The following is a 12,390-nucleotide window of genomic DNA, read 5'->3' as shown; positions in this document are numbered from 1 at the left end:
CTGTTTCTATTCCCACGCTTCTCGTCAGTGTGCTCTCTTCCTGTACAACCGTTTTAACGAAACGGTATCGTGCCCGGTTGGCGCTAACGCGACATAAAAACCGTTCGTGAAAGAAATGTTTCGTGTCAATTTACCAACCACCTCTAACCATACCATCTGTGTACGCGTAGTGTTTCGTTTCGAGTTAAGAAAAACAATTCTCCCTCATGGGGTTATAGAATCGCTATGGTCAGGGCAAATAGGAAAACAGTGTGCCTGACCCGTTCACCTCGATGTATTCGGTCACACACGAATGATGAGTAGAAAAAAAATGACTGCAAAGACCCTTTCATTCAGCTTGGAATGTAGATGGAATCATGTTGTCTTTCCCAAACCTTCTTAACCCATTTCTGCTAACATATTTCATTATTTGATTCAAACATTGTAAGCGGAATTTTGTATACACAAAACCTTGCCGAACAAAACATTGAAAGGCAAAAGTTTTGAGTAGAGCCCTGTCATTCAAATATTTAGCTCCTGCTTCTCAATTGTGTTTTTTTACTGAGAGATGCGCCATCGATTTGTGTTTACTTTATACACAGCTATCATTAAGAAAAGATTTTAATTAAATTCCAGTTGTTATATTTTAATACATTTGTGCAATCTTGAAATCAGGACTACGAGAGACATCTAGCGACCAAGCTTAATGTAAGTTCAACAAGCTTAGGAGTTGAATTGATTTTTTACCATGAATTTATTTTTTTAATACTGGTTTGATTTGTTGCTGTTTATGTACACAACTTTAAAATCAAAAACATAAACTTTACAAATTTTATACATTTTAAATTTATCGCTCGCATTTCGGGCCAATAAATAAATTTCGTTATTCACCTAATTCACCTATCTCACCACACATACTCTATTGTCTATATTTAGGCGTTTGCACACATGATTTTCAAATTGCACGTTAAGATCTTCAAACATGAGCATTACATAAAGCACAAATGCATACATATTTTACAAATTCATAAATTTACAAACTTAAATTATTCAAAATTTATTCATATTCTATTCATTGTCTAAAACGCCCAATACATATACACATCGTTGACCAACATTTTTTTGGCGCTGAAAATTATTCATTACATGGCAGTCTATGATTATCATTTGGGCGAATCAATATGCGAATGATCTGCGATAAAAAAACGTCGAAGTATGTAACATATTTCGGTGCAAATGATATCAACAAGCAGAAAACAGCATGATATAGCCGAGCGTTTCATATGCTTCATTTACGATGATTTACGATTTGTTTTCCAATAGATAAACAGCACTGTAATGTGTATTCTGATAAACCCCTGATTTATGCCCGCAAGCTATTGCAGTTTATCAACAAGCGTCGTTCATATAAAAGCAGTAAGTATGTGGTTAAGCCTTCAATAAACCTAGGAAAGCTTGTGTAGTTAACGCAGTCAAACTCTTGTGAGCAGTGCGGAAGAATTGTGAATTATTTCTAAAAAAAAATGATCACCCGACAGTACTACTCTCAGCACCTCGATCTATACCTACGATCGCTGCAATAATAATGGTTAGTGTCGCGAAAGTGAGACACAAACTATGGTACCTGCTTCACGCACTATGTCACGATCCGAAGCGTCTGGTGCGTGGGATAGTGCTGTTCATCTGCAGCATTGTCGTCATGTATCAGCTGACGGACTGTTTCAAAAAGCTGTGCAATCCTCCAATCTCAACTCACTCGCGGTTCGACCTGAACGACACCATGCTGTATCCCGCGATCACCTTCTGCCGCGAGCCAGCGTACAAGTCGGACATAATGGCGAAGTACAACCTGGCCATGCATCCCAAGTACACCAACTCGTTCGATCGATTTCCCTTCGACGAGGCTTCGCTGGAGCAGCTGTTCAACGAAGCCACCTACAATCATAGCGAATTTTTCATCCAGCACGGCTTGAACGGTGATACGAAAAGTATGTACATGCGCTCCGAGAAAAAAATGCATGGATGTTCGTGTTTTTTTGTGATTGGTGATGTGCCTTATTTTCCCCTTTTTACAGATATAGAAGTGATGGAAAGTTTGCACTTGGACATGGGACGGTGCTACACGCTAAATCCGTTAACCAAAACGAAGCATTCCTGGAAGGAGGCGGGCTTCTCGATCATGCTGCGGCATGATACGAACAACACGCGAGTAAGCGTTGGTGACATGCCACCGGGCTGGCATGTATTTATTCATGACGAAACCGAAGGATTTGCTGGTAAGTCAAAATACAACGACATTGGACACCGACTGGTACATATAATCTGCTCTAAAAACGGGGAACAAATGTAAGCAATTTAAAATGCCACCTAGCCACCCTGTAACGTTGTGCGGAATGCATACTTTCAGAAAATCGAATGCAATCATCTGGTCGCGTGGAATACCTGTACCTGGAAGCGAACGAAGAAATGGAAATTCGTTTATCGACTCAGCACTTTTTCATGTTGGCGAGTTACGAGAACGAATGCGTCGAGTTTTCCTCCGTAAGCTCCACCAGGGTAGGTAGCTAATCAAACCTGCCAATCGATTATAACTGCTTTTACAACAATTTCCTCCCAACCCAAGTGTGGAGAAATTTGTCACTGGAAAGCAGTAGTAGATTCGGTCGGCTGTTCTGGACCTTGGATGCCGGGGCTGGGGATTCGGGATTGCGATAATCCCGAAAGCACGAAGCAGCTTATCAAACTATACCGCCAGCTGGAAGATCTAGATGGGACACAGTGCGGGTGCTTTCAACCCTGCACCACCACCATCTACACTGCCTCCGTGATGAACCGTAAACCCTTCCACATCAGTGTTCCGGCTGCACAGCTTTGGGTGTACTACACCTCCAAAATGGTCACTGTATGTACACATCCAGCACACGTGTTAGTGTTGGTTTTCTTTAAACGTTCGGTTTGTTGTTTGTTCTCTCCTTACCTTAGATCGTCGAAGAGTTTCACGGATACGATTTTAATCAGTTCGTCTCGGATCTTGGAGGTTCGCTGGGATTTTTGCTTGGTTTATCTGTACTTGGGCTAATTGGGCTACTGGAGAAAATTGTGGAGCTGGTCTTCATTCGTCGATTGTTGTCGGAAAAGCGCAAGAAACAAGCAGACAAGGAAGTGGCAAGCAATGATCGAGCGGAATCAACAACCGCTGAACAAAGAACGAACACATCCAACCTCTCAGATGAGGTGACACCACCTGAGAAAGGATCACCAACAGGAGCCATTTTGTCATGATAATCATGATCATGAAAATGTATTGAAAACGATGACTCTAAGCTACTCCGAATAAGTGAAATACATAAATGCAATTGGTGTTGAGTTGATGGTAATTGAAACGATTCCGAATAATTCAGTAATATTTAGTCATTCGCAATTAATCCAAACAAATTGCTTGCAATTAATTGCGAATCTCGTGTGCATGCATTCACAGTAAGCTCTCCCATTCATCCCATCATGCCAAGCGGTATGTATGTACAGTTCTGCATTGTTTTGTAAACATCGGGATTTCCCTACGCACCGACACGTTACCTTTGTACCACGATCACCTGTGTCGATGCTTCGCTTACGTGCACGAGGGTGTCATATACACACTACCACATGTATCAATGTATGCTCGCTCGTGCGTAAAGTACACGAAGCGTACAGCGACAGAGTAAAATAATATGCTGGCACCGGTACGCGCAGCATTAACTACCTACACCTGACTGGACAGCTTTACACAGCGTGGTGCCCTGATTGCGTACGCGATTTTGTACATGAACTATTCTCGAATATACTTCGCTGAATGCAGCCTCTGATGCTGATCTCTTCTTGGAGCAGGGCACCCCGTTTTCGGCTCCTAAACAAAACCTCCCAAAAGCATTCGCCTAGTGCACGTCAAAAGAACGAGCAGCCAAAAACATAGGTTAAAGCGAGAGGCAAACACAAGCAACATGCATATATATGTGTGTGAGCGATCGATCGTTCGCACCGTGGCGCTGACAAACGCGCGACGATCCGGTTTGATGGGGGTAGCTTTTTCTCAATGGAGGAGATCCGCCACACCAAATACTTTCCATTCCAGCGACGTCAATCGTTGTTTCGCAGTTGCCGAGAGTGGATCGCCACGTTTTTCGGACGCTGGTAATCAACACGTGAATCTCGTGATCGTACTTCTTACCGTACAAAATATTGCTTTGCCTGTTGTTCTGTGTTTTTTGACCGAAGTGAGTATTCCAGAGGGTTCACGTGTGTGTGTACGATTAAATTGGTTAGAGCAGCTTCTATTGTAGTTTCGTGTGAAGTGTATCACACATGAAGTCATTGGTCAATCGGCAGCACATTGTACTGTAAACCATCATTGAAACTATGTGAAACAAATGTGGTCAATTTAATCTAATAAGCTCGCATCCCCCCCCCCCCTCACGTAGCTGGAATGCGGAACATTGCTTTCGAAGAAAATGGCAAGACAAACAATTTGACCAGTGCCCAATGGTGTGCAGTTTGAAGACCCACTGTACCGTTATATTACGTGTGCCACACCGGATGCTTGGTGTAGACTTTTTGGCGAGCGAATAATAGTGCCTGCCATACCATCACCGTGGGTGCCCACCCGGTCTGCGTCCTCGGGCCCCACCATAATTTGGGGAGGAAATGCAAACTCCACGCTTCGATCGGTATGCGAACGGGCAAGTGGCGTTCGATGAGCTAGCTAAATGCGCATCCATCACTTCGTCGGGAAGCATAGAAGAAAAGAGCAATTTGCCTGTACTGCCCGTAATAAGCTAAACCCCGGACGGTACTCGGAATCGGTCGGAGTAGAAAGTGAAATTTCTCGCACATTATGATGCACCCCGGAGGGCGCGCGTTCAGCTTGCATGTGAAGCCTACAACTACCGGCACTGTGATTTACACAATTGACCCTCAAATGGGTATGACAGTATGTGCTAAACAGCGCCACATCATCCCACGTTCCATCGTCGAAAGAAACCGACAAAAAAAAACAGACAGTTGCGCTTCCCGTAATCGATCCATGGGAAGCCGAGATTTGCACCCTGTTTAGTACCCTGGTACCAACTTGGTGGTACGAAAGAACCAGCGCACACACCAGCGGGTGACGCTTTGAAATGAAGTACGAAACTCTAAGACGGACAGGCACTGGCAGGGTGCAGCAGTAGCGTGAATTTTGTAGCTAATACTCTGCCACCCATACATCCCCAAAAGGCCATGTTCCCTGCACATGCTACTCTTTCTCCCACCTTAGCACCGTCATCTACAGACGAGCGAAAAAACCTGTTTCTCCTGTTTGTCGAGATTTTGCCGCCATGCAGCTATACACAACTGCCGCAACGTGCCACAGCGGCGCTGATGTTTCTTGTTTTTATTTTGCCCTTTTTTCGGTCCTTTTCCCTCCGGCATGAATGTAACCAACGGTCGCTCTCTGGTTTGTTTATCTGTCTAACACCAGGCATCGGATGGGGATGACATTCGGGATGCTTGGACATTGGTAGGGAGGGAACGCAAACTTTTGTTGCGGTTGCTTTGTTAATGCTCCACAGAATTGATCATTTAAGATATATCTAACAAAAAGCTAGATCTCAAGTTCTAAAGCTTTGTTCAGGAGAGTTGGCTTCGTCAAGAATTTCACATCTTTTTCAGAAGATGTTGCAGCTAACCCATCCACGTGTAAATGTATAAGGGGTACATTTGATTGCTGCAACATTCCCGGTGTCCTTGAAATTGTGCTCAGCCGGTTTTTAGACACACAGCATAGTCATTCGCTAGCCCCATCTCAACGATGCATAACTTTCTGCTAACACGTGAACAGCATTGAGCTACACCACATAATTGGCTACAGGCCCTGAGATCCGTCCGATGCAATTTTTGCCAATAGATTTCTTATTGCCGATCTAGAAGGGACGAGACTCCATTCAAAATGGAGAAACCGTCCGAGACACTGAAAGTAAATCGGCACAATGCATGTGTTAGATACAGGTCCGTAGTCCAGACGTCTGAACGATCCATTCACCTCGATCAAACCGATCAAACGTAGCACAGCAACGGCAGCAGCGCACGGTTTGAAAAGATACTTCCAAACAGCAAGTCATCAAATCGAATATCGATCGCCTATCGTAAGCATCTAATCTTGCCTTCGATCGTAAAGTAAAGTTCAATACTGGATAGGCTACGCTTAATACTGATAAAATGGTAATTTCAAGTTAATAAGGAAAGGAGTTTTATGTACCATCAAACGATCCCTTCGTTTCTGAGTGTTTAATAGAAATATTATCAATCAATAGCATTTGTTAAGTAAATTAAAATATCAAACAGGTATGGATAGAGAAGTGTTTTTAACCAATTTGAACAACTGTCAACAACAACAGCTACGACGTTTGGGAACGTGATTCCTTCTCTTTGTCTGCTCTTGTGTGACGAATTACAAGTAGTGCAAACCAGTCAACGCTTCAATTCCTAAGAATGATTCACACTTTGGGAAAATCCTTGAGGAGGTAATATACAAATAACCGAATGGTAAACTTCCCATGCCAAGCAATGAATCATACGAGGGAATCAAAATACGTTACGCTAATCCGTTATGGACATTATGGGGTTTGCTTGATCGATATAACTAGCTGCATTACAATAGAAAGCGTTTTCACGATTAAAATATGCTGTTCTTTTCACGTCAGTTAATGAAAAAATAAATGAAGAACACGCTTCAGAAACACGTTTGTACACCCCTAACAAAAGACAAAACCCCAGGCTCAAACATTCCAGCGACGTGTTTTAGCGAGTCGGCAACGAAACACGCCTGACTACGCGATGACGACCACACCTTTGTCAACGCTAAAACCGCAAGCAAACGAGGACCTGTTTGAATTTGAATATCGTGTCGTAAAAATCAGCCTGCTATTGAAAGCTTCTTTGGAAAACTTAATGAAGCATGGAGCCGACGAAAAAAAAACAAATCAACCTTCTGAATCCTGGGTGAATCTTCAAGGTTAAGCTCTATACGCCACTCAATGAAGTCACACCGGCGAGACATAACGAGCAAACATGCGCGACTGTCAACGCAATGGTTCAAAACGCAGTACCAATGGGAAAGATATTGAACCGTCGTGAACCATCATGGGTAAATTCATGAGTGCGTGTTTCCTTTTTTTATGTTAGCAACGATGTCCACGATGATCAATAGTGCGGGATGCCCTGTACATACACTACCGTCGACTAAACTAGCAAATCAAAAAGCTCACTGCGTGTGGGAAAGACACAACAGCCATCGACTAAGCAATAGCGACAAAAAGTGCTGCGCTCGAAAGATCGGGCAGCAGAGCGGCACTTCTGGATGGGTGGGGAGGGGGATGATGGCAGTGACTGGCAACGGCACCCCTATAGGCACCACTCACGAGTGGCAGCGAGACAGGGGAGCACGAAAAAGCTGTTCACCTTACTGCGCAAGTTCTTTTAATTTTTGGTCACTATCGTTTTCTTCTTGTTTCCTCTCACTATCATCCAGGTTGGTTGGTGTGCCGGACGAGAAAGGTGGACCGCGGTTCCTAGAGCGAGTGCCGCCGAAGTGGCCGCCCGAAGGCAAACGGAGCGAGCGGTAAAGAATGATACGACGCACGGTGCAGAGCGAAGGAGCACGAGCGAACCACCGGTCGCTGCTTTGAGCAACTCTTTGCCGGGATGCTGAAGGTTGGCGTAAACGACGAGTTCGCCGCCTGAACTCCGCGAGTGGTCGTTGGAGTAGTTTGAGCAGTTGCACTCTAGTACAATAGTGGCTGTTGCCGTGAACGGCGACGAATTCGGCTGGAAGTGAGTTAGAAGATTAGCTCGAGCAGTGTTCAAGAAAGTGTTCTAAGTCGGGTTTTAAATTGCCAATACCCAGCGTGCAAGGTGTCAATTTCGAACAGTTAGAGTGTGTGTGTGTTTTTTTTATGCATTTTAAACAACTCACGTTCGGTGGTGCTAGGTCGACCACTCTCAACATAAGTGATTCGTGAAACGTTAAGACACCAGAATAGGCGCACGATTGCTTAACGCTATCACAGTGATTGAAACGAAGTGCCTGGTGCATCAAAGTGAAGAAGTTAACAAACAGCCGTTTGCGGCACGACGGAGTAGTACCAATGATGGAGGTTAGAGGAACGCCTGTGGCGTTGGCCTTTACAGTCAGCTGCTACATGCTACTAGCCCTTCTACCGGTGCATATCGTTGCAAACGACAATTTGCGGGTGGCATATCAATGGAAAGACATCGATTTCGAATTTCCAAGTGAAACTGAACGGCAGGAAGCGATCGCCAGCAAAAGCTACATTGCGGAGAATGTAATACCGGTTGGGTTGGAGGTGTACAAAAAGCGACTATTTTTGACACTACCCCGGTGGAAGGAAGGCATTCCAGCATCGTTGGCCTACATCAACATCAACGGTAAGCTCTATTTTTCACCATTTAAATCGAAAAAGCAGTTTGTAAATTGTCAACGATTAGCGATCCCTGGTGACTCGAACACGAACAGCCGTTCTAGCGGGTCGCCATATCTAGCTCGTATATCAATGGTATAGGTATTTCATTCCCACATATGCATTGGATAATTCATAACTTGACAGCGTTGCAGGTCGCAAACCAATCCCTTAGGGGCCGCCACTTTGACATACCTGGTAAATGCATGATCGTTGCACATTTGAATAAAAATGAACATCTACAGCCGGCAAACTGCGGCGTGCGGCTCCAGCTAGGTGTGCCTAGAGTTCAAGGGTGTTTCGGTTCGTGTTAGGTGCAGTTTCCACTGCACTGATCGAGCCCTGACCACGGTCGTGAAATGAGGAAGCCAAATCAACCGACACGATCGGATTATCTTACCATCGAATTCACACGCCTTTCAATACCGACCGAGTATGTATGTGCGCACGCGCCAACGAATTAATACATCCGCGTACCGCCTTCACGCGCGCGTGCCCCTGTGTTGGTGTACACAAGAACCGCGAAGGTGCTTAGATTAAGGCCACCTTCAGCTGTACCGCTGGAGGTTAGAGCAACATTTTGCGGCTAATAAATTATGCGGTCACTTTGGTAGCACAACTTCCCATTATTGTTTCATGCTATTGTGCGCTACTGTTTTTAGTCACACACAAACACACGCACACCTCCGGGTCACGCTGTACCATTGGAGCAGCTGAATGTTAGGCTTCAAACCCATACCCCCTCCCCCCTTAGTGATGTCAACTTTAATTGCTCACAGTATCGACCAGGTGGATAATGAAATGTACATATATTTATTATTTAAAATGTTTGCATAATAATTATTGTGTAAAAACAAACACTTCACCGCATCTTACGCACCCAATGCAAGTGTATGCTAAATAAGCTTGAGTGATTAGATTTTAAATTTAAACTACAAAAACTCAAATGCAATGTTATACAAAGTGTACTATTCAAACTGAAGGTGTAACGTACTATTAAAGTATTTTTAATTGGTGTAACAACTGCAATTGATTAAGTCACGATTATCCACTAATGAGTTTGTCGGCTTTCTGTGATTTACCTGAATAACCCATAATAGTAAATGGAAATTCCATTCAACATATGGAACCCGCAATGTTCTTATGACGTGTTTTAGAGACCATTTTAAAATATGGGTTTCAACAGCATGAATCACTCAAGCTGAACCTAAGGTATCGCTTTGGGATAGTGTATTTAAGTCTTATACATCATTCATCATTATAAGACTCATAGGTGAATTGAAATCTCCAGTTGATCGGATGAACCAAGTGTCATACGATCAGTCATACAAACAGTAGAATCAATTATGTTTATCTTGTGGAATCTGAAGCAAGCTGTAATGCCAACCCAATGCAACACCGGTTAATTCTAATGCACATAAGGGGAAGTTATGATTATCGCCTGGAACTGGTTCGCCACCCGAGAGTGAATGCTCGCATGGGTAACCTTGTACCACTGCAAATAAGTGATCATGTCTCGCGATCGATTAACAATCATTTAACCCTTTTGGCCATGCACCGGTAACTGACGCCTTCGGATGGTGCAGAGCTACAGCTCAATAATAGTGTTGGAAAAAATGCATATCATGGCCCCAGTGAATGTTACTATTGTCTTATTAGAGTTCCAAGGTTGGGTGTTTGTAGCACAGGCTCGCGGCTCCCACAACGAGGGTGTGGAGCTACATTTTAGCACGTTTCCCTCTCTGCAGACACAGTTAAACAACCAATTGCCAATGCTCCAGTTCGCGCGGAACAAGTTTTCGGTCGCTTTGAATGCTTATTTCAATCAATGTATTTGTATTATAGATTGTTGTCGTGTCGGGCAACGATTCGGCTAGCAAACACTAGTTTAATTTACACGAATCGGGCAACGGGCAGACCCTAGGGCATAGCGCATTTAGAGTAAAATTAAATGGAATATGTTACCCATACAACATTCCTATAGCGATAACAAGGCGTCAGATCGCTATAGTATATTTATAGTAGTTTTATACGAAAACAACATTCCAGATATCTTGTTAACTATTACTATTTCTATCATCCGATATTATAATAAGCTTGAAAAACTAATGCTTGTTATTTCTTCTTTTCAGAAACTACAACACAATCACCCCGCCTCCATCCCTATCCAAGCTGGAGTGCACACCGGCGCACCAGTGAGACGGAAGCTCCAGAAATCGTGTCACCCTTCCGGATACGAGCTGATCGCTGCGGCCGGCTCTGGGTGTTGGATACCGGTGTGGAGGAACTGCTGGGAAATACCACCGTCACAAGCCCAACTTCCCTGCTAGTATACGATCTGCACAACGATAATCTGCTGCGCCGCTACAAATTCCCGGCGGATCATCTCAAAGAGAACTCCTTCTACGCCAACATTGCGGTAGAAGATAACGATTGCGACGACACGTACGCTTATGCGGCCGATCTCGGCAGCCCGGGATTGGTGGTTTACTCCTGGAAGCAGCAAGAGTCGTGGCGTGTGAAACATCACTACTTCCATCCCGACCCGCTGGCAGGCAACTACAACATAACCGGCATCAACTTCCAGTGGGACGATGGGCTGTTTGGCATAGCGCTGAAACCGCAACCGGACGGCTATTCTACGCTTTACTTCCACCCGCTCAGCTCGTTGAACGAATTTTCCGTGTCGACTAAAGTGCTTCGTAATCAAACGTACGCTACCGAATCGGGCAACTACCATGAGTTTAAGATTTTGGGATCCCGCGGACCGAACGGTCAGGCCGGGGTGGCGTTCGTCGACCAGAAAACGGGCGTCATTTTCTACGCGCTGCCGAACCTAAATGCCATCACGTGCTGGAAAACGTCCAATCGCGCATACACAATCAAATCGCTCGGTCGCGTGTATATGAGCACCGTCGACATGGTGTTCCCCAACGATGTTAAGGTAGACGACGAAAGTAACCTCTGGGTGCTTTCCGATCGACTACACCAGTACATGTACGAATCACTCAATCGAAACGATGTCAACTTCCGTGTTCTAACCGCCACCGTCAAGGACGCAATACAAAACACCGCTTGTGATACAAACATTAAGCCGCTGCCAGATATTATTACCAATCTGGGTGATATTCTGCGACCCTCCACAAGCACCATCGCACCCAAGGCTGGTTCGAGCAGTGCATGGCCATCTCCGTCGCATACTAATGCGATAGTGGTGCTTTCGATGCTTATCACTATGTTGCGAGTGTCCTACTGCATCAGGATATAGGGACGGACGGGCGATTTATCTTTGTTTGGTGAGCAACTAGAAAATCAGGGATCTGTGTGAGCTATTGCATGCGACGAATCAGTTGCAATACTTACATTTTCGTTTCTGTTAGAAATATTGATATAGAGCAACGTGTTACTTGTTATGCTTTGTGTTTGCTATCAGTATTCAATCAACTCAATGGAACTGCTTTCTCACAGTAGATGTAATCATATCTATCGGCTATGGAGGAAAGGCATTCTATCTTACCACATTTACTTGAAGCGAATCCCCTTGTATTTCGAATTTTTGAAATGGAGGGTTCGTTTTCATCGAACCCTTGCACATAAACTATATTGCTATATTGCATTCTTTCGGAAGATATATCATACTGTGACTCTCTGCTACCTTCTATGCCCGAGCTTACTCGTTGTCCAGCACAGTCACATTCACTTCGCTCCACGGTACTCATAACCGTTGCCTTGAGCTTTTTGAGAAAGGTTGCGTGCAGTTGTGTCATAATTGTTAATCATTAGTCATTGTACCAAAATACATGTAGAACAGAAAAAGGCGTTGAAATAAATAAAATTTTCATAAACATTGGAGCATAATTCTGTGGCTTACCATACCCATCATATACCAGCTATATGGTATATTCTATTGTTTCTTCGT

At 44.2% G+C, this 12,390-nt stretch overlaps 2 protein-coding genes across 2 annotated transcripts; both read left to right on the top strand.

The window, feature by feature from the left end:
- Window positions 1-1,436: 1,436 nt before the first annotated feature.
- LOC120901801 (acid-sensing ion channel 4-A) lies at window positions 1,437-3,356 on the top strand. Its single transcript, XM_040310063.1, has 5 exons — window positions 1,437-1,967; window positions 2,055-2,255; window positions 2,387-2,535; window positions 2,603-2,881; window positions 2,962-3,356. The coding sequence occupies exons 1-5, from the start codon at window positions 1,565-1,567 to the stop codon at window positions 3,259-3,261; spliced, it is 1,332 nt and encodes a 443-aa protein (XP_040165997.1). The 5' UTR covers window positions 1,437-1,564; the 3' UTR covers window positions 3,262-3,356.
- A 737-nt stretch (window positions 3,357-4,093) lies between these two features.
- On the top strand, window positions 4,094-12,329 carry LOC120904789 (protein yellow). Its single transcript, XM_040315132.1, has 3 exons — window positions 4,094-4,232; window positions 7,523-8,439; window positions 10,604-12,329. Exons 2-3 carry the CDS (start codon window positions 8,139-8,141, stop codon window positions 11,737-11,739), a joined length of 1,437 nt encoding a protein of 478 aa, XP_040171066.1. The 5' UTR covers window positions 4,094-4,232; window positions 7,523-8,138; the 3' UTR covers window positions 11,740-12,329.
- The last annotated feature ends 61 nt before the right edge of the window (window positions 12,330-12,390 follow it).

Source organism: Anopheles arabiensis, chromosome 3 (genome assembly GCF_016920715.1).
Source record: "Anopheles arabiensis isolate DONGOLA chromosome 3, AaraD3, whole genome shotgun sequence".
Taxonomy (NCBI): domain Eukaryota; kingdom Metazoa; phylum Arthropoda; class Insecta; order Diptera; family Culicidae; genus Anopheles; species Anopheles arabiensis.
The sequence above is the reverse complement of the archived record's forward strand: the minus strand, read 5'-3'. Positions and strand labels throughout refer to the sequence as shown.